The sequence below is a fragment of the Copadichromis virginalis genome, linkage group LG20 (genome assembly GCF_057382275.1).
Source record: "Copadichromis virginalis isolate Kocher_CV1m ecotype Utaka linkage group LG20, C_Virginalis_male_GT1.1, whole genome shotgun sequence".
Classification (NCBI taxonomy): Eukaryota; Metazoa; Chordata; class Actinopteri; order Cichliformes; family Cichlidae; genus Copadichromis; species Copadichromis virginalis.
In genome coordinates, this window is record NC_140637.1 from 5,503,005 (window position 1) to 5,525,524 (window position 22,520).

General features: G+C 43.8%; 1 protein-coding gene across 5 annotated transcripts in view; it reads left to right on the forward strand.

Annotated features, from left to right (window-relative positions):
• Positions 1-22,281, forward strand: part of casz1 (castor zinc finger 1) — a 74,534-nt gene extending 52,253 nt beyond the window's left edge. For 2 of the 5 annotated variants that reach the window (XM_085442868.1, XM_085442872.1), the window contains exons 5-19: positions 697-793; positions 3,145-3,309; positions 4,914-5,086; positions 5,444-6,312; positions 9,499-9,631; positions 10,063-10,126; positions 11,140-11,303; positions 11,660-11,782; positions 11,871-12,191; positions 12,296-12,494; positions 13,307-13,478; positions 15,066-15,214; positions 16,518-16,755; positions 17,557-17,928; positions 18,718-22,281. In XM_085442868.1, coding sequence (XP_085298994.1) covers positions 697-793; positions 3,145-3,309; positions 4,914-5,086; positions 5,444-6,312; positions 9,499-9,631; positions 10,063-10,126; positions 11,140-11,303; positions 11,660-11,782; positions 11,871-12,191; positions 12,296-12,494; positions 13,307-13,478; positions 15,066-15,214; positions 16,518-16,755; positions 17,557-17,928; positions 18,718-20,003 — 4,525 coding nt within the window. In that variant the 3' untranslated portion in view covers positions 20,004-22,281. The remainder of the gene's footprint in view (positions 1-696; positions 794-3,144; positions 3,310-4,913; positions 5,087-5,443; positions 6,313-9,498; positions 9,632-10,062; positions 10,127-11,139; positions 11,304-11,659; positions 11,783-11,870; positions 12,192-12,295; positions 12,495-13,306; positions 13,479-15,065; positions 15,215-16,517; positions 16,756-17,556; positions 17,929-18,717) is intronic. The other 3 variants (XM_085442870.1, XM_085442871.1, XM_085442873.1) reach the window with 3 other exon arrangements.
• The last annotated feature ends 239 nt before the right edge of the window (positions 22,282-22,520 follow it).

The following is a 22,520-nucleotide window of genomic DNA, read 5'->3' on the forward strand; positions in this document are numbered from 1 at the left end:
CACCGTAAAAGTGGCTGTACTGTGGCAAGTAGCTGCCTTTTCTTTCTCTTTTTTTTCAATGTAGAACCAGACTAATATCTGGTTTCTGCACTCCAGATAAAAGAAAGCGAAAGGGTTTTGAAGAGGGCAAAGTAGACAGAGCCTTTCCTGCTCCTCAGGGTACCTGACCCTTTATCTTGCAGAGCAAGAGTGTGGTTAACCTGAAAGAACTGTGCATTGATTTGACAAGCTTTCTCACAGCAATGAGAAATAAAGTAGTCATGGGGCTCTTGGTGATTGAGCGGCTGTGTGTATGTCTGTGAAGGAAAAGGCTTTCGGTGTAATAAGGGTCTCTTACGGCTGCTTTAGAAATAAATGGAGATAATTTGGCTGAAATTGGTGTGACAGACGGGTAAATTGTTGCAAGCAGAAGTCAGTTTGAAGGTTTGAGCTGCGTTACCTTGAAGGTGAAATTGCGACATGAGCCTTTGAAAGCTTCACCGCCTGTGTTATTTGGTTCTGTTTCAGGTGTTTTATAATAATTTCTTCATTAATTATTCTTGATTCGCTGCCGATCTTTCTTTCTTTTTCTTTTTCTTTTTTTTGAATTAAACCGACCTCTTTGGAAACTTCAGCTTTTTCCTCCTGATGTGTCCCCAGGTTTTGTTGTCACTGCTTCGTGTGGCCCTTAAAATGTGTCCTATAATTTGGTTTCAGGTTCTCTGGAAGTCAACACTGTGGACACGTGCACTGTGCCTACCAGTACAGAGAGCATTATCACTGTATGGACCCTGACTGTAACTACCAGGTGAGCGTGAGTACCTAATCTCTTATACACATTAAACATTGCTCAAGCATTCACAGCTATTCACAGCTTAGAAAAGGTCATTTTGTTCACGGGGCCACCATCACTGGTTGAAACCAACTAGTGATGGTAAACTGCACTGACTATCATAGCACTCTTAGATGCTGGTCTCCAGTTTACCAAACAGCCTATGGGTATTTGTATCTATCCAGTTTTCAGGCATCTTTGGGCACAGTTGACCTTTTATTACAAAGGTTAATTGTAAGTATCCTTAAATATGGCCCCTTTTTTAAAAATCTATTTGTTCTTTGTTTTTCCTTTTCTGAAGACACTGCCACCGTAAGGGGCCTGGCTTTAATCCACTTTCACGGTATTAATCTTGCCCTGGTCCCATGAGGTGTCATGTATGGCACAGGAAGGAGAAAGAAAACAACACAAAGCAGATCACGATACAGGCCTCGTGTTTGCTGTAGCATATGGCCCAGAAGAGTTAGACAAACACGGGTAGATTTGTCAAAAGATGTAGAAAAAAATCCACGCGCAGCTAGAGCCGTGTGTATTTTCCTTCCTTTCTTAACAAGTTTCTGAATTAAGCCATCTTCAGATGTAATCTACAGTCTGCTCCCGATCAAGAGAGATTACAGCTTGATAAATATTGTTTATGTGGTGAAAAGCATTACAGATCTAAGCTTTCATTTTCTGCTTGAATCCCACTTCACAGTCTGATGAGACACATTCTTGGAGGAATACAAAGGAAAATCATTTCATGTCATTATTTAGAGTGTTAGTTCAGGTTATCATGGCAATTTCCACGGTCAGGTCCACATTTCTCTGTTGCTACTGCGTCGCATGGAAACACAGATATGCTTTGGAAGCCAGTTCCCAGGATGTCAATACTGAAAAAAACAGGCAGGCAGTGATGAGCAGCCCCCTTTCAAAGCGATAACTCATGAAATGTTACATGACACACACTCCTGGAATATTATCCCACTGCCAGCCTCTGGGCGATTGGCTGAGTCTTAACATTCTCCTTTCATGGGCTTGTACATGGGAGAGAGTGTGCATCTTGCCACACTAGTGGGAATCCTAAAATAAATGTTGCAAGTGGCTCCCAACCTTCATCACCACTCAACTGAAAATGAGATCTTTTTCCCAGTCAGCTCTGTCCATGGCCTATTTTGGACAGCTTGATGGATCGAATGTACCATGACCACAGTTCAACCTGTCATCGTTAGATAACAGAAAAGTGCAGGCCTGAGATCTGTAAAAAAAATAAAAAATAAAAATTAGCAAAAAGAGAAAATCTGAGACAATCATCAGCCAGATTACGGAAAAAATGTAATTTAGGTGTGTCAGAAAACACCAACAACAGGGGAATGAATGGCTGTGAGATCTCGGCTTTTTACTTGTGTGCAAGTGGAACACATGACACAAAGCAATTACCCTACTTTGTACAGCAATTAGTTGCTCTTTAGAGTCGTTCTTTCTGATGTTTTTCCCTCAACTGGAGATAAATATGGATAGAAGACAGAACTGTCTCATTGATTTAAGCTTCTCCTGTTACAGTTTCTGTAACATCAGCTTAAACCCAATTACAGCAGATTTGGTTGCTGCAGGTCTCCGTGGAGTGACTTTTCTGTTTTACCCCCTTCCAGACTCCTGAGTATGGGAGGGATTTTTTCTTTATAAGAAAAAAATTATTTATTTAATAATTTTACAAGGCGGGTGTCTTTGCATATTCATTTATATTTACAGGCGAAACCTGCACCAAAAGTGAGTGTTAATGCTTTAATTAAAAAGGGAATCATATCTCAGCGAATTGAAAGGGAAACTGTTTTTTGGTTCACTTGTTTGTTTGTTTGTTTTTATTGTCTTCTGTTTTCCCCTGTGCACGTCTGAGAAACCATCTGCATGGAACAGAATTTTTCCAGACACAAAAACATCAGAACTGTTATCTTGCATGTCAATTGAGTCGTCTTAATTTCTAAAAAAAAAAAAAAAAAGTGTTGGAAGGAAGGAAAAAAAAACCCAGAAACAAAGAGTGTATGTGGAACATACTTTATGTTCCATGTGGAAGCATCTGCATTCAGAGAGTCCCGGGGCCTTTAAGCGCTGCATTTGGATAGAGCGCAACTTTGAGATATGCAAAGTAAATTAATAACCACAGAATGCATCATGTTTAAAGACGTCCTGTCCCTCTATATTGCCGTGCGCACATCCCTCCCCAACTGCCAATTGGCTCCTGCATGTTGCAGCTGCTGCTTCTACAGAGATAAAGTGACTTGTTGCTGATTCTGTGACTGGTTTAAATAAACACCAACCTGTTGCCGTACACCCCCACCCCCCTCCCCTTTTTGCAGAGGTTTACCAGTAAGCAGGATGTAATCAGGCACTACAACATGCACAAGAAGAGGGACAACTCCTTGCAGCATGGCTTCATGCGCTTCAGCCCTCTGGACGACTGCAGCGTCTACTACCATGGCTGCCACCTCAATGGAAAAAGCACCCATTACCACTGCATGCAGGTACACTACACAGACTCGCGTCTCCTCTTCCACCTACACACATACCCACAAAATGAACCCACGAAAGCACATGCACAAACACGGAAACAAATATGCAATTATGGTTCCACATGTTTAAGCATTACATATGGAGCAAAACAACCACTGCTCACTCTGTTAAAGAGCACCAAATATAGATAAATGCAGGTAAATTTACAATTCGTAATTCAAATTATATTGCAGAGACACCACATGCTGTCCATAAAAGAGTGTAAAAGGCACCGTTTAAAAGCACTGGTTTTGTCCAGTGCCTTTAAACAGCCTTTTAGGAGCAGTGACATCATTTTGTTTAAAACAGGTTAAGTCAGGCAAAAATGAGCAACTCTGTATAAATTACGGCCAACTTTGGAAAATCAGGCCACTTGAAATAAGCATGACTTCAGGGTGTTTCAGAGTCACTCGGCTTACCTACATATTTGTGAAGTGGAAACTCACTTTTTCCATTTATACCAGAGTGTCTTCGTAGAGCAGTTTGCAAAACGTGTCCTCGGCTAAATAAAAGAAAACCAAAAAAAAAAGGGTGAATATGAGTGAGGCTGCTTGTGCTTTCCCCATCTTTTTACTCTCTCACTCCTTAATTGGCATGGCTAAAATTCAGTTAGGTGTTTATATAAACTATACATTTTTCATCTTTTAGTACCAAGCAGCCAGTTGAAGATTATTCCCCCTCTGGATTTGTTTAATTTTTTTCTACATCTGCTTATTTTCAATGTCATTGTGCCGAGAGCTTCTCACCAGCAGGGCAGCGGTGCAGCGCAGGATGGCTTGAGATATATTCTTTTTTAAACCCCTGTAACAGCGTAATTGTTATTAGGACATTTCAGCCCTTGTTTTAACAGTCCCTGAGAACCTGCAGATGTTGGCATCGGCTCTCTTGATTTAAGGGGGAAAAGAACCGAGAGGAATTTTTTTCATTGTTTGACTCAATATGGAGAAGTTGCCCGGTTTGCGCGGGTGAAAAGTGCCACAGATGATATACAATTGCTGCTTTTAATTCAAACATTACCTGTTTTTTCCCCCCCTTTGTTGGCTCTGAGGGCTCATGTGTACCAGAGCATTTTAAACTAAAGACTTAAGACAGTCATCTTACTCCCGTCTACCCCCTCCACTACTGAAATCTGTTCTCAGAGTTACAGTAAGTTTGTGGCGACTCACCGTTACTCTCCAAATATGAATTTCATTTTCTAAAAGGCTGCTTTGCCAGGAAGGTACTGTACTTTCAGCAGCCTTCTGCGGCCACTGTCTCTTTCAGTCACCTCCTTTTTTTTTTTACTTTCCAATTGTCACGATAGCAAGATTGTTTCCAATTCACAGGTTTGAGATGAAACTTGTAATGCTCTGGTGTTGCCACAAATTAAATCTTGAATGTGAGAAAACATCCTTCTTCTACCCATTTCTAGGCCACTAGCATTTTCTTAACCACAATGAGATCCCTCCTCTACATCTAGTACAGTATATCTGATCTTTTATAGCATTTTACAAACCATTCTTGCAAACTGAAACTCATGCATGCTTTGGGCCCAGATCTTGTTTTCGATTACCATGCTCTGACTCTGCTTTTGCAGGTGGGCTGCAGCAAGGTGTACACCAGCACCTCCGATGTCATGACCCATGAAAACTTCCATAAAAAGAACGCCCAGCTGATCAACGATGGCTTCCAGAGGTTTCGCGCGACTGAGGACTGTGGCACGGTCGGATGTCAGTTCTACGGGCAGAAGACGACACACTTCCACTGCAGGTGGATTGACCTAATGTGGTTTCTCCTCGAGATTTTTTTTTTACTGTATTAAAACCGACTTTTGGCAAATATTGTTTAAAACAAAAAAAGATTCATAAATTAAAACGGATCAACTTAAATTTTATAGCATTGTGACTTGCATGTGACAAAAATCATTAGAGCACTTTGAATAAAAAAAAAAAAAACTTTTATTATTTCATCATCACCTCCCAAGAATTTAAACCTCCACCAGGTTGGAGATGGTGATGTGTCACTGAACCGCACCACTTATTATTCCACTTCACTGTAAAGTATTTCAATCATGTGGATCCCCTCCATGAATCCACACCTGATCACATTATCCCGTTTGCTTTTCAGGCGCCCGGGCTGCACCTTCACCTTCAAGAACAAGTGTGACATTGAGAAGCACAAGAGCTACCACATCAAGGACGATGCTTATGCCAAAGATGGCTTCAAGAAGTTCTATAAGTATGAGGAATGCAAGTACGAGGGCTGTGTCTACAGCAAAGCCACCAACCACTTCCATTGTATCCGCTCCGGCTGCGGCTTCACCTTTACCTCCACCAGCCAGATGACCTCCCACAAGCGCAAGCACGAACGTAGACACATTCGCTCTTCTGGTGTCATGGGCCTCTCTTCCACCTTCCTGGCACCAAAGGATGAGCCCGAGGAATCCAGCAACGACGACCTAATGGACTTCTCGGCCATTAGCAGCAAGAACTCCAGCCTGAGTGCCTCACCCACGACCCAGCAGTCCACTACTGTACCACACCTCTTGAGCACGCCCATCACTGCTGTCTCCTCCTCATCCACATCGGGCCACGCCCTCAAGCCGACCCCCTCGCTGCCCAGTGCGGGCCAGCGTATGTCCACCCTGCTGTCTCAGACCTTGCCCAGCAACATACCGGTGGCCCTTGCTCTTTCCAACAGCACCTTGGCCACCTCCAACCCGTTCTTCCCCCTTATGTCCAGGCTGCCTCTCCAGCCACCTCCTCAAGCTGCTGGCCTGATATCCGCTGTGTCTTCAGGGGCCCACTCCATGCCCACCGACTCACTCACCCAGGGCTGCTCCACAGTCGGGGCGGATGGAGCCATGCCATCTACCCCAACCTCCTTTGCCACCTCCTCCATTATGGAGAAGATCTCTGCAAGCAAGGGTCTGATTTCACCCATGATGGCCAGACTGGCGGCTGCTGCACTCAAGCCATCCGGCAGCCCAGACACAGGTCAGTGAGTGAACAGCCAAGTTTATCTCATATATTAATGATGGATAACATAATGTGAATATAAAAAATTCAAAAGAAAACTTTAGAGCTACATCCAAATCCACATGTTTATGATAAGCTGCATGCTTTTTCGCTCTTTGTGGACAGAGCAAAGAGAGAGCACTCAGAGGTCATCTCTCTAACTAGCCTAGAGCGGTGAGAAGGGCAGAAAACCCTCTGCTTTCAAGCTTAAAGGGACATTCCGGAGGCATGGTCCTCTGCTCTCAGCTTGTTATTGTGTTGATCGTTTGTTAGATACCCACAATCCATTTGGAGATAAATGCGCTGACAGGGGAGAGTAGAGCCTGTAAAAGTCTCTTATGATGTTCAGAGTGGGGGCTCCTGGGGGTTGTGTTGAACATGTTTCCTCATCATTGGTCTCTTATCTCTGTCTGCGCCCGTTCCAAGCAAATGGAGGTGGAATGAAATTAAGTTCAGAAATTGCGAGAACAAAAAAAAATAATTTTTTTTTCGTATCCTCTATGAAAACTGATAAAAAGAAAAAACAGAAATCACTCAGGCAGAAATGACTCAATGCAGCAGAGCTAAGAAACAGGCTTTTCTTTTTTCTTTTTTTTTCACCGATGCAAGAACTCAGTCACAGATGCAGTCATCGGCAACGACGCACACTTTTTGAATTTCTGGAAACCTTCTGTTTCCACAAAAACATGTCACCCATACATTTCAGAGGTAATTGGCTTGTCCATGTTTATCACATTGCTCTAAACAAAGCCTCTGAATGAAAATGAAGTTAAAGTCTTCAATTGATAATGCACTGCAAGCGCATGGTCTCGCATTCAGTTGCAGTGCATCCTCCTGCGCTCAGCCTGAGCAGGTGGGGTACGGATTGTAAATGGGACTGCTCCGGATGTTGGGACTGGGAAGGATTACAATTCCTGGTGGTACTCCTGGAGCAGGACAGGCCCTGGGAGAGAGCTGGGGCAGCTGCTCCGAGGAGCCGAGCTGAGCCCGGGCTGTCAGACTGAGCTCCACCTCTGGGCTTCCAGCAGGTAGTCTGGGCCTCCACAGATGGTGCCATCACCACCCCTCTCGATGGCTCACTTAGTTACAGCGTAGATCTCTTTACTGAAAAACAAGTTATTTTAAATAAGCTCTCCTATTTTAATCGCGCACATTTTCATAAAAGTTTTAGCGCAGACACAGGATGGGGGGTTTGCTGTGTGGTTTTGTTTCTCATATTTGCTTCATAAAATGTGTGAACAGGACATTTGGGGCTAAAATGAGGAGGAAGTGGTTTGTGCTTCTCTGTCAAAAAGGTGTGAGAAAAGTCACTGTGTTTGTGGCTATTTTTCTCAGTGTTTATTTTTTCTTCGGGTTGTGAAACTTCGCCTCTTTTGCGGTGAATTGTGCATTTTTCCTGTTTCTGCCTTCAGTATTTTCTCAGCTTTTCTTTTCTTTTTTCTTTTTTTTTTCATTAATGTTCCGCTCTAATTTACCCCTAAGTGTTTTTCCCAGAGATTCAAGCATCTGAAGGGTTTACTAATTAGACACACAGTACAAATGATCTTTCACAAGCTCTGTATCTTATCCGGAGTAATTACATGGTGGTACATTATTCCTGGATAATTTCCAGAAAGAAGCTGCTTTGAGTCAAACTCATTTGTTCTCTCTCTGCTCGCAAAGTGCATGCAAAAAAATAAATAAATTTAAAACAATCACGATGTGCTTTGCAGTGAGATTGTTTTGTACTGTGATCTACCTTGAGCAGTCAGCTTATCTTCTGATTGTATTAAAAATATACTTTACTCAGCGTGGCGATCATGTGTGGATCATGCAGTGAGTGGCTGCTCTTGATATAATGTGCTCTCATTTTGTCTGAGAGATGATTTAATTGTCAATGACAAGGCAGGATTTGTCTGGCTAGTTAATTTTGGGTATACTCTTATCAAGTTGGGGGGGGGGGCAGGGAAGGAAAGCTGGACAGAGACTTGGTAAGCATTCAGTGACCTCAAACCAGCCGCAAAATTGTTTGACTACTGTTTTCCTTTAGCCCCACCCATGCCCCACCCCCAGCCCCTCCAACCTCAGCCATTGTCAAACTGAACTGACACTGACACTTCCCCATCTCCCAGCTTTCAGCTGACAAGGCCCAAGACTGGCTTTTCCACTTGTATTCTGCCTGATATGTCTCTGGGTCATCTTGTAGCGGAGGGAGGTGGTGGTGTGGGCGGGGAGGGAACTCTGGTTGGTTTCCCCTCTTACGTTGGCTGGTCTTGTTTTCTCTGTAGCAAGTAAAAGGAGAGGATCCCCATCAGGCTCAGGGCCAAGGGCACACACTTGGTTGCCCATGACCTTGCCTGTCACAATCCCTCAACACCAGCCCTAATTTTTAAACAACAGATTTCTCACCAAACCAGTCGTGGCTGCTGGTGCACTCCAGTTTTAGTGTCTCAGAGGCTACGCTGGGGCTCCTACCCCCTCCCACTCACATATATATTTTAAAATAAACGCCCACTTATTGTCAACCAAAAGCTCTGCTTTCCCTGTATAGCCCCGGGATAAATTAATATTTCAATCCCGCGGGATTGGGAAAGGGGGGGCCAGAATTCACCTTCCTGTCAGCGTTTTTACCTCAGGTCATCCCCTGGTGTTTATTTATTTCAATTCAGCGCTCCTGTCCTCACTCACAGCATTCACTGAATACCTATTTGGAGGCGAATGTGATCGAGGGGTCACGCTATTTGAACCAATCTGATTGGCTGTCAGCTCCAATCTGACCGACATAGCACCCGTGTTCCTTGTGGGTACGCTCAGTGGCACTGGCTGCCGCCCGTTGTCAGGCCAACAAGGAGCCTGGGAAGGTGGGAAGGGAGGGGGTGGCCAATCTGAGACTGCCACTTTCCCTCAGCATTAGCATCTCACTTAATGACCAGTTAAGAGGCAGCCTGGCAAATGAGTTGTGACAAGTGCTGCAGAAAAAGGAGTCTTTTTCCCCCATATCTCCCGCCTCTCAATCACCATTTAAAAGGCTTGACGGCCTGACATAATTTCGCAATAATTATCACTCGGAGTATTCTTTTCGGGCCAGGACAGGAGTCAGATTGGATCTTGTCATAGAGTAATAATGCTGACCAACAATAACTTTGTTGTCTCTTCTCTCATCTGCATCTCTGACTTGATCCTCAGGGAATGGGCAGCCGGCATCAGCCAGCCAGTTCAATCTGGTTCAAGTGAAGCAGGAGCCAGTGGACGCCAACTCCGGGGCTTCCCAAGACTCCACACAGGAGCACAGCCTGGACCTGAGCAAGAAAGACCAGAGGTACAGATGGTAAACTGATGGTTAATTCAAAGTGAAGGATGGTTAATTAGTGTTTCTTTAACCAATTCAGCCTTATTATTGGCAAAATAACCCCCACAAAAAAGAACATCCAGCTTCTCTGAATGATAGATGATGTCTACTAGTTTGGCAGCTCTGGTTATATACAAAATATTTAATTTATATAAATGTGCATACAATTAGAAAATCCTCCACGTATTTCTCCATTTATTTATTTTGCGTGTGAGTGAGAGAGAGGGATGTTTACATAAACCTTCAACTCCAATCTTCCCTCCAACCCACACCAGATCTTATTTCTTAAGAAGACAGCATTTTTCTTCTTCATTATACAGGCACACCTTGTGTGATAAATAGTAATATTTACTGTTCTCATGCAAATCTTGACTAAACATTGTTCATTTTCCTTGTTCCAGTAATGAATCAAACGGACACCCTGTACCAGGGAATACATCTCTTTTATCCTCGCTTATGAATAAGGTAAGATCCATCCATCAAACGCCTTTCATCCCAAGACAAATTAGCGGGACACGAAGGGGCCTGTTTGTTTTTTAATGTTTCACGGCTAATAAGATGAGTTTGTATCATTTAAATTTTCCAGCCATTTTTCATAGAGTGTAATTTTCGCTGCACCTCTCACAAATTAATACAATGAAGCAGTAGCTGGGTGCCATGCCAGATATATAGAGATGTTTGTTTTTTGATGAGCTGTTTTGAACTCGCCGTCCAATTTTTCCTCCTCCTTTATACGTTTTCTTCCCCCTGCCTCACTCTACATTTATTCATAGGGTTTATAAATTATTTGATTAAAAAGTCAGCGCAGGGAAAAAAAAAGAAAAGCAGGAAGGCGCTGCCCTCATTTTTTAACAAGTCTAAATGTTAGCGTATGGAAATTTAAATCTGTATGGTTTTTTTGTGAAGATTAAAATGGACATTGTCTTAGTCATATATCTTATCTGACTCGTACAAATATGCCAGGTGGTTTCCATCATGTTGATGATGTCATGGCAGATCAGCCACCATTTATTTACTCTCTCCAACTGATCATGACTTCCTCCACTCCTTACCCCCCTGCAAGCTTCGCCGCCTCCGTGCACCTAAGTGCACGTCGTGGTTTTAACCTCTCTCGAGGACACCTTACCTTCACATTTGCAGTCGTTGCGCCCAAACGGCGGAGACGAGCTGCTGTCTAGCAACTCAGCTGTTGTCGTGTCAGCTTTTTGTTGGTTTGCTGCAAGCCACCACATTACATAAAAGGGTTAACAGTAGCTCCCAGAGGATGCTTGGCAAACACGCTTGGCCTGCACTCAAGCAAAAGCCCGGATGTTTGTAAATCTGGCTGCCCTTTTTAGCTTCGTCAAACCATGCATGCGTGTGTGTGTATGTGTGTGTGTAAGAGAGAGAAAGAGAATTCATTCTCATACTCTCACTAACATACGAAAGTGCCCAGCTAACCCAGCGCCTGGTGGTTTTTGTGCTGTTTTTTTTTGTAGATGTCACAGGTGAACCCTGCCCTCTTCAATGCAATGAACCTGAAGACAGAGCTAGAGGCAGGTGAGGGTGGTGACACCTCGGAGGCAGGACAGTATCTCAGCAAAGTGTTGAAGAGGCCCCTGGCAGAAAAAGCCAACGAGATCTGGAGGACGTACCTCCGCAGGTATAAAAAACAACAACAACAACAACACACATACACAGGAAGCGCGTAGAGACACTGGATTCATTATGAGAGTGAGAAAACAGTCAGAGTGTTAAAAAGTAGCGCACGTCCTTGGAAGGTCTTTCCTGTAAATACTATTCCTCACATACTGTATCAGTGGAAACCCCCCCTCCAAAAAAAAAAAAAAAAATAGAGAACACGTTCTTGCAGGAATTGGAAATGACAGTGCGCTGGTTACAGTATGACGGACCGCAGACATTTACCGTCAGGTGAAGAGTTGAGCCAGGTGTCCTCATAGGTTGCGTTTTCCTTAAGCAGCAGTAAATTTACAGTCTTTCTTATCTGTCTCTGTTAAGGTTTGACACGGATGACTTCTGTGAAGCTCAGTGCGACTTCCTTCACAAAGTTCACTTTCACTGCTTGGTAGAGGACTGTGGTGCCCTCTTCAGCACTGTGGATGGGGCTATAAAACATGCTAAGTGAGTGTCACGCTACCCTCGCTCTCTGCATTTTAGTTTTTGGCTTTTATCGATCGGTATAAAAAAGAGCTTCCATCTTGTTTTTCAGCTTCCACCTCCGAGCCACCTTGAAAGTGAAGTCGGAGCCTTCGTTCGGTGAGGGCAAGGACTCCGGTGAGGGCGCCCAGCTGCAGCCCGTTGCCCCCGTCTCTATGGCCAACAACCCCTCCATGGATGTTGCACACCTCTCCTCCTCTGGCAGATACAGCTCTCCTCCCCCCTCCCTGCTGGCCTGGAAGCAGCTGACGGGCAGCATCCCTCAGATGCCAGCATCAATGCCCAACCTGCCATCCAGTTCCCCTCTAGCCACCACCTCTCTGGAGAATGCTAAGCCACAAGTCAAACCTGGTTTCCTGCAGTTCCAAGAAAAGTATGTGGAAACCTCTGGGTTTCGTACACAGCGCCCTGCTTTTCTTCTTACTTTCCACAAGTTGATTAAACGATATCTTCTCTGTTTTTTTCCTCCCCATGCAGTGATCCATGTTTGGCTACTGACTGTAAATACTCCAATAAGTTCCACTTCCACTGCTTGTTTGGAAATTGCAAGTATGTGTGCAAGACCTCTGGAAAGGCAGAATCCCATTGCTTGGACCACATCAACCCGAACAACAACCTGGTCAACGTCCGCGACCAGTTTTCCTACTACTCTCTTCAGTGTCTCTGTCCCAACCAGGTGAGTGTGGCTTGATAACTCAGCCAGGAGCTGAATCACCTACTGTCATCTCCCCGAGGTTTCTAAGCATGAAGTATGCTATCTATTAGACCAGTATTTGAGGTTATTTGACTCAAGGCTTTCACAACCACTGCTCGCCGTCTTCCATCTCTGCTGAGAAAGACAGTCGACTCACCCCAGTAATGCCTGTTTATATGTCAATGATGTCATTTTGACTGCCGCATTCTCCTCTCAGAAAAGGCCAATTTAGCTGATATTACCCAATAAATCATTGTCACTTGCACAGTAAACAAGGCTGTCTGGAATAGGGCAAAAATCAGGGGAATGCTTCGCAAATGAAACCTAAATGGCAGCCCCTGCCTGCTCTCATGAGCCCGTATTTGGAAAACCGTTTAAATGAATTCATTAATGTGTTGAAAATCACCCCTCTCACAAAAAGCCCCCCCTCCCTTCTCCTCCCCCCCCCCCCCCTTTAGTCTGCATCTCCTGAACTGAGAAGATCTTATTTGGCCCGGTCCTTTGGGATCTGGGCCTTGCAAACAGATGGTGGTGTACAGACATGTTAGAGCGGAGGGGTGTTTGTGGGATGCCTGGAAATGCAAAGTAATTGTACCAAACAACCGGAGAGGAAAAGACTGCGAGGTGTTGATTATGTTTTTTTTCTTCTTCTTTTTTGGGAAGGAACTGTGTGTAGTCTTCGCTTAAACTTTGCACACAAAGAAGGATCCAATAAAAATTAATCAGCTCCTCTGGCTTTCAAACATTCACGACATTTGAGTCATGAAATTGGAAATTATGTGTCTCCACTGCAGCACTGCGAGTTCAGAATGAGGGGCCACTATCACTGTCTGCGGCCTGGCTGCTTCTTCGTCACTAACATCACCACCAAGCTGCCGTGGCACATCAAGAAGCATGAGAAGGCAGAGCGTCGCGCCGCTAATGGCTTCAAATATTTCACCAAGAGGGAGGAGTGCGGGAGGCTGGGTAAGGAAAAAACACTGGAAAAGAAAAAAACTTCTGATCCTGTAAAAGTTTTGTGTCCCGCTGTCTCTGTCTTTGCCTCGCATCAAGCTGTGTCAACTTGAGCGGCTTTTAAAAAATACTTTGCCAGGAGAGATCTGAGGATTAAAGGTGTTACGTTGAGAAAGATGTAGCCTAATTTGTGTTGTCTGTTGCAAGAGGATATTCCCCGTGTTTACAAAGGGAGAGAGACCAGTGTTGTCAAACACAGTGTCATGCATTGCGAGAGGTTTAAGAAGCATGAAACAAGTCTGCCTCGTAGGTTTTTGTTGGCGCAGTTTGCATATTCACAATGGCACCTCGAGTCCCAGATGTAGCCTTGCCCGTGCTATATGAGCAATAATGTCAAAGAGGGCAATCACATCCAGGTTGTTTTCTTCTTTCTTTTGCCCCTGTCAGAAATGAGCAATTAGGTTTGTGTTTGTTAATTATCTGGCTTGTCTGGTTTAGCCTGTTTGTGTTGTGAAGCTGCGCCTCACAGCCACCGCTGCCATCACACAGAAATGAATTAAAAGTGATCTGTTTTTTTCAGGCGGTTACACAAGCTTTTCAGAGCGCAGAAACAAAGCAAACAAAACCAGGCCCTAAACAGCTGTTTTTTGTCCCCAGCCTGATCTGCCAAGTGTATTGTTTGGGCTGGAGGGGAAAAAAAACAGAAAGGATTACCACTGCTAGCTCTCCAGTTATAAAGAATTGATGGGTTGCCAGTATCCATGGCAGCAACATTAAACTGAGCACCGCTGCTGATGTTACCTGGTTTCTGTCTCACAAAAGGCCCTCCCGTGTCACGGGGGTTACTGTTATTTGCTCAACTTTGCGTGTTTAAAGCGTTGTGTGTGCAAAAGCTATTTGATGACACAGACATGTTTTTTTTTCTCTTAAAGTGGGTGCCATGGTTACTGACATGCTAGCACCTGCCCAGCATGTTACTCTTTCAATTATTTCTGCCTGCTTTTATATAATGGTATTTGATTAACAGGCACAAAACGGCACATTCATTTAATTTGAAATCATAAAGCAATTAGAGCTAGACCGGTTAAAACACTGGAAAAGAGCAGAAGAATATAGAACAGACGACACCACAGCGGAGAACAAAAGGGGGAAAAATGACAATGGAGATACTTTGAAAAATGAATTTAATATGGGAATAATTGTATATTTACTTTGGTTTGCAGGGGTGTGTGCATTATTGGCCCACAGAAAATGAGAATTTATTTATGTAAATTCCTAATTGAATAAAGCATGTCAGTGTAATAAAAGAGCTCCACAGGTTTAGTGCACAGAAGCCTTGACTTGCTCAGTATGACACCCGAGTGATCTAATATTCCTCCTACATGTACACTCCGAAACACTTTGAAACCCGATCCCTCTTTTGTCACAGCTATATCATGAAATTAAAAAAACCCTAAAAATATTTCACTTGGTGTTTGATGTATCGCGACGCCGTCACACTTATAATATTGCGTGTGGCGCGGGGAGCCTTTTTTTGGACGCCGCACTGGGAGCCAAAGATAAATTAAGCTCTTACTTTATTCTTTTTTTATCCTGCAGGTTGTAAGTATAACCAAGTCAACAGCCACTTCCACTGCATCCGCGAGGGTTGCCAGTTCTCCTTCCTCCTCAAACACCAGATGACCTCACACGCACGCAAGCACATGAGGCGGATGCTGGGGAAGAACTTTGATAGAGTCCCATCCCAGGTACAAGCACGCCAACGGCGACATGTGATACATTTTGAAAAGCGGTGTCATAAAAATACAGGCTAAACATCTCAACGGTCTGAAGCCTGTGTTGAATAGTTTACTCAAACATATTTTAACAAAGCACACACCCTTTTCCTGGGAGATTAAATAGTGAATAGACGTTCCCTTAACTACTCTACTACAACTATACTATATATTGTTGTTTTTGCTCATTTACACTGTAAAAAAGAGGAAGGGCTAGATATTGTTCAGCATTTGGGAAACTCATTTCTATTTTTTTTTAATAACACTGCATATCAGCTCACCGCGCTTACCTAAACACAGCATTGCACTACCAACTGGGCATATTATTATATCGGTCTTTCTTTTTTCACTAAACATTCAGAGATATACGGCACAAATCTTTTTTTCCTCCCATATTCACTTTGTTGTTCTGCTGATCTGCAGTTCTGCTTTTATTATTCTGCTAATTTCCCTCATGGGATTGATAAAGCATTTGTCTGTCTGTGTGTCTGTGTTTTTCATCTAAATTTTATGTTCTCAGAAACACACCATTGTTTGTGGTTTTTGCTGAAAGAAGATGAAAAAAAAAGCTCCCGATCCATTAAGGACTGCTCTTAAAACCTCCCAATATCATAAAATGAAGAGAAAAATAGGGATAATAATAGTTAAAGAAGGTTTAAACAAATGTTAAGCAGCGGAAGTCCTTTCTCGTTTCGATTTTGTCTGTCTTTCGTTCTTTTTAAGGTCGCGAATAACAACAGCTGTTAGCGTACTGGTGGTTACGCCGTCCTTGTAACTTGTGTACCTGGTTTGGTCGGTTTTGTCGGGGTTTTTTCGTTGTATATCTATTTCTTTTTTAACATTCAGTTTCCTTTTTTCTGAGTCATATTCAAGGAAAGACTAACAAAGACGTGATGTTCTGTAAAAAAGAGAGTACCGCTCATATCCTGTCATACCAGTCAATAACAAATCACTCATGGCATTCTTTTGATGAAGTTTCTTTTACACGCAGTTTCCTCAGTTAACCTCTGCAGTAGGTGCGGGATGGAGCCTTTGTGGATATAAATGTGGATTTTCTAGTTCTGTTTAGGCTGTTTTTTTGTTTTGTCCTTCATATAATGACAAAAGTATGAAGTTCGTTCTTTCAAAAAATACTTCTGACGTCTTGAAATGCTTGGTTGGATGCCAAGCGCCAACACCTGCGCTCATGACTCTTTATAACCCAAGATGTTTGTTTCGTAAGTCTTTGTGTGATAATTTTTTTAAGCTTTTTATTTTATTTTGTTTTGTTCTCTAGATGATGTCACTCGGCCGCAGGGCGGATGAGATGCAGCAGCAGGCATCGGGTATGGTGCACGGGTCCATAACGATCCAGCCTGGCATCAGCTCCAACTTCTCCAACATCACGGATGAGAATGATGACTACATGGACTACATGGGTGCAGGAGGCAGCCCCTTGGGTCTCTCCTCCGAATCCTCTAACCAGGACCGAAGCTGCACCAGCACACCTGTGGGCAACGACAGCTCTCCGGCAGGTAAGCCCACGTGACTCAGACTCTGACATGTCAGCATGTACGGCCTTTAGCACAGTTTAGTCCACAGGTGTTGTCCACGAAGGTTTTCTACTCGTTGAACATCTCAGCCCACACGTCACCCAGAAAGCCAGCAACTCGTCATCTCATGCATCCTCCAATCACAACTCTGACTTGCAATCAATAGACACATTAGTTTTAATATATGTGGTTGATGACTATGCTATATTCTTATGTTGGGAGCTGCGGACGAGACAGTTTCCAGTTTGCCCGGTCATCCTCATAAAACCTCCATTTTGTACATCAGTGGTTTGAGATATTGCACTGTATGTAGCTTATTACATTTTCCTCTGGCCAGAGATCATCCCTGTGGCTTTATGTCTACTTTAGCACTTTTAGTGGTTGGAGTTTTGGGAGAAAGGAAATGAGAAACAGCCTCTTTTTCCTCAAACTTATTGAATAAACGGGTTCTCCTCTATATTTTTTCCTAAATCTTAGCCTGTCTCTGATTTTCACATTTCTCCATGTGTTGCCAGAAATATCCACTACTCTCATCGTTGTTGTTTTGGCTGGGTTACTTTGTCTTGAATGGGCCTCATTTTGTATCATTCTCTTATCTTTTATCTTTCCCTTTTTGCCTCCCATCCCTCTGTGTGTGCGTGTGTGTGTGTGCGTGTGTGTGTGTGTGTGTGTGTGTGTGTGTGTGCGCGCGATTTGGACCCCGTGTTTGTCTTTGTTCCCGTCTGTGTGTGTTTTCTCCCTCTTGCCTGTCCTTCACCCTCTCTGGTCAACCTGTCTCTCCAGGACAAGGCTGCCCCACCACCACTTCTGCTCCTACCACCCCTGCTGACACTAGCGCTACCCAGAATGCACCTCCTTCCTTCTCTCCTCCTCCTCCACCACGACCACCGCCACCTCCTCTTCCTCCTCCTCCTTCCGCTCTTCAGCCTGGCCTGCAGTCCCAGGCCCCATCCCTCTCTCCTGCTCTCCTCCGACCCCCTCTCCCCTCACTCCCATACCTCCTCTCTCCATCCTGTCTGTCATACTCTCTGCTCAGCGCCTCTCTGGGAGCCACTCGGAGTGTTGTCATGCCAACCAACACACCAGCTTTCAGCCCCATCATTGCCACTCCGTCTCCGGTTAAAAATGACGTCCCTATAGTGCAGGATGCTGCAGGTACTTATCCCCGGCGCAAACCAACACTGCAGCTGTCATTCTCAATTACTGAGTCCTGTGCAGCATTTAACTGTGTGATCCAGCCTTTCTCACTCTGCACTGTTGTTATGAAAAGACTGAAAAAAAAGAAAGCATGCAAAAAAGAGAACATTTGTGTTGAAATGCTGAAACTTGCATGCTTACTGTGTGGGTACAGTAAATTGAAAAAAAAAGTCTGCAATCACTTGACTTGCACCTTTGTGCGTAATTTCCCTTTTAGTATCACTAGGATTTAGCGAGAGACAGCAGTAAATTTGGCACCTGTTCTGTGAACCCTGGGCTCTGTTTAGCTTCCATTAACAAGGCTGCATCAGCAAGCTCTTATTTAATCTTGCCCCAAGTTTTATCGAGGCCCACTGCTTCCTGTCTTGCAGAACAGGGAGCACATCATTAGCAGTGACCCCAGGGTGTTGCAAAAAGGTGGGTGCCCCTCATAAAACAAACATGGAGATAAGAGGGTTGGTTAAAACTCCCAGCTCCGCCTTTCTTTGGAGGCCCGAGACACCCTGTAAAAGTGTCATGTCTTACAGTCAATCTATCATCCCCCCTCCTCCTCCTTCTTTAATCATTCTGGAAATTAGGGATTAAAAAAATAGTGGCTAGCTGTGCTTACTCAGCTGTGAACAACTTCTGGCTGAGCGGGGTCCGACATTAGGGTTTTAACCAGGACAGTCACTTGTTTGTAAGTCTGTGGACTTTATTATTTTTTTCAGGATTATTTTTGTTAATGCCCTTATCTCTTGTTTTTAGGCAACACCATCTCCATTCCCACGGCCGCTGGTGCAAAGAAGCGTTTCTGGATCATCGAGGACATGTCCCCGTTTGGCAAGCGCCGAAAGACCGCATCGTCACGTAAGATGCTGGACGAGGGGATGATGCTGGACGGATTCCGGCGCTACGACCTCTACGAGAACTGCAAGGACTCCAGCTGCCAGTTTTCTCTAAAGGTCACCCACTACCACTGCACTCGTGAGAACTGTGGCTACAAGTTCTGCGGCCGCACCCACATGTACAAGCACGCCCAGCACCACGACCGCGTAGACAACCTGGTCCTGGACGACTTCAAGCGCTTCAAGTCTTCGCTCAGCTGCAACTTTCCTGACTGCCAGTTTTCAGGCAACAGCACCCACTTCCACTGTCTGCGCTGTGGCTTCCGCTGCACCGATAGCACCAAGGTGACGGCCCACCGCAAGCACCACGGCAAGCAAGACGTGATCAGCGCTGCTGGCTTCTGCCAGTTCAGCTCCAGCGTGGACTGCGAGGTTCCTGACTGCAAGTATAAGCTCAAGTGCTCACACTTCCACTGCACCTTCCCCGAGTGTAAGCACACAGTGGTTGGCATGTCCCAGATGGATTCCCACAAGAGAAAGCACGAGAAACAGGAGCGAGGCGAGATTCCGTCTGTGTCGCCGAAGCAGGAAGCGGCGCACCACCTGGGAGGAAATGTTGCGGCAGTCCCTCCATCCTCCATGGGTCTGTCTACTTCCTCACCCGGTGGCCTCCACGGTTTGTCCCACAACATCATCACCAGTACTCCCTCCATGATCTACCAGACAGGCGGCATTGCTTCTGACTATAACCACTCATACCTGCCATCCTCCATCAACTTAGACAGCTCCCTCAACCTGGGCACAGACACCAGCAGCTCACTGTTTTTCCTGAAGAACGCCGCCGGTCTGGGCCTCAGCGATTCCCTGGACCTCAGCAAGAAGATCCACCACGACGCAGCGCGATCAGCCCACAAGCTCTCAACCCAGCTGGGCCTGCCGGCAGCTCAGGACGACACCACGGGAACATCCGGGGAGGCCGAAGATGACATGTCACCAGAGGAGGAGGTGCAGGCGGAGGAAGATGACGATGAAGAAGAGGAGGAGGATGAGGAGGAAGAGGAGGCAGAGGATGATCTCAACACTGACTCAAACGATGATTCAATGGCGGAGCCTGACGGCGAAAAAGACAATGGCCAGAGTTTCGATGCTTCCGTTAACCACACTGATGCTTCCCAACTGGAAAAGCAAGAAGATGCTGACCCATAAAAAACAAAAACAAAAAAAACACACAAAAAACAAACAAACTGAGTTTAAGAACTGCAGAAAAATTCTGTGTACTATGATTAAACGAAAAATGAAAGTGGCCTCATTTATGATGTCGAGAGACTTCGGACGACGACAAAAAACAACGAGAGCGTGGCGAGAATGATGGCCCGAAACGATTTATTATGATGTTTACAAGATGACCAACATTATTAATTCAATTATGCATTAAAGGAAAAAAAAGATTACGAATGGAGACACACAGAGTTAGGGCCCTGTTTCACACATGGGACAGCAATGTAAAGCATTTTACTACACATCAGTCTTTTTGTGTGCGTGCATGTTTGACTTTAATTTATTTTCATTTTTTCACTTTTTTTGTGTGTGGACAAAAAAGAAAAGAAAAACACGTTAGAAAAACAAAAACAAATCTCTCTATATAACTATATATGTAAGTGTGTGTGTGTGCGTGCGTGCGCGTGTGTGTGAAAGATAATATACAAAGGAAATTGCTGGCACAGGCGACATGAACTGCAGAGCCGTGGATACATAGAAAAAGGGACATGAATCACTAAGGGAAAAGGATGTGTTTCAAACGTTTGATCTTTTTTCTGTATTATTTTATTATTAATTATTATTATTATTATTATTAGACACTGAGAGAAAGGGGTTACATTTTGCTTGTTCCCATCTCTTTGGTATTGTTTTTTCTCCTTTGTTCTCAATGATACGTGGACTCGACCAGTAGCTGTTCGGTCGGTCTCAGCTGCAGTCAGGCGTCCTTTCAAGCCGCCAACCTCGACAGTTCTCTCTGACATTCTGCTAGAAGTGTTTTCAACTAGCACCGACTCCAAGCTTAACCCTTTGTAATTTTTAGCCCCAATGTGGAGGAATCAAGTTTGTGCGTGGGTAGTGCACTTTTCTATTAGCTGACCATGATGATAAGATATACTTAGATAAGTCATAAGTATATTTAAAAAAAATATTTTTGTTACCATTTGCATCTTTGCATTAAAAAAAATTGTCCTTTTTGTTGTGTTGTTATAGTCAGATGCATATCGATCTGTAAGCCGGAGAGGTCTTGATTAACGCCCGGCAAGTCACGCGGGGGATGTTTGGTTGTTGGAGGGGCGGGTGGGGGCTTCAAGACTGACCAGAGGAAACGATGAGTCACTCAGATGCAGCAGCAGGAGGGGTTGGGGTAGGGGTGGGGGTGGGATATAGAGGAAGTGTCAGGGAGTGTGTTTTATGTTGAAACTGTACAGACCGAAAATGTCTCACAAAAAAAAGACGAAAAAAAAAACGGCATTTTTGTTTTCCATTCACTATGGCTGTGGTTGAGCTCCTGTTGTAATGGTTTTTATTTAATATTTATGTGACCTTCCAAATGAGAAATTTTTAGAGTGTTATTGCACTTTTTAGGTTCATTTTTACCATCTGGGGAATGAAAAAAAAGGAAAAAAATAATGATATATATCTTTTAACAGGGAATTTGCTTTAAAGATGTTGTTTTAGTTCACTTTTTTTTTCTTTTTTTTTTTTGCTTTGATGCACAAATAGATGTTAGTGTGACAAAGAACTGTTGTTCTGTGGTTTATTTAAAGATTGGTTTTTATTTTTTGCTTCTTCTGTGATTGGACAGTACAGCGATTTTAAAAAAAGGAAGAAAAACAACGACAACATAAAAAAAAAAAAAGGAAGGAAACGCGGTGCGTCGGGAAAACGGCGCTCCTGTATGAAACACTAATACGGACTGTGATTTCAATTAATTCTTAAGGAGTTCATAGCAATGCTCACTTACTGTAGTACTAAATTATAAACCTGTCTAAACCACCCTCTGGTTTTTATTGAGCGAACATGTACGACTGAGGAGTGGACACACTGATCATGAATTATCTCCTGAGCTTAGCATTGGATATAAATGATCACAATATAGGGATAAATAATGTGTGTAGATGATATTCCTCCAGATATTGTTTTGAGAAGAAGAAGAAGAAGAAGAAGAAAAAATAAGGTTGTACAGTATTTTCCTCTGTAAAAAATGACTATATATGAACAAAATGCTCTTTGATGAACAGCTTCCTTTAAAAAGAAAACGGTAAAAAAGGAGAAATGAATAATAAAAAGTTAAAAATTCAAATAGCCTCATCATAGTTTGCTTGTGTGCGTGACCTCTCTTAATTAGAAGTTGTTCATATTATAGCGGCGGCGGGATGCCGTTACATGCCGTATATTTTATTTCTTTTCTCTCAAACTAAAAATACACTGATTTGAATTCATTCATGGATGTTTCTCTCTTATTTATTGATTCATTTGATTCATTGTCATTTTTCTGTGCATGATCTCTACCCCCCCTTCACACACACACACACAAACACACCCACCCCCACCCCCCCAATCCCTCTCATTAACTGAAAATCTTGGTTTGTATTTACTTTGCTGTGGGCGCAGACTGAACTGTCTCCCGGGACTCTGTTGCAGAGCAGAGGCATTTACTACGTTTGTTTTGTTTTCTCTTCA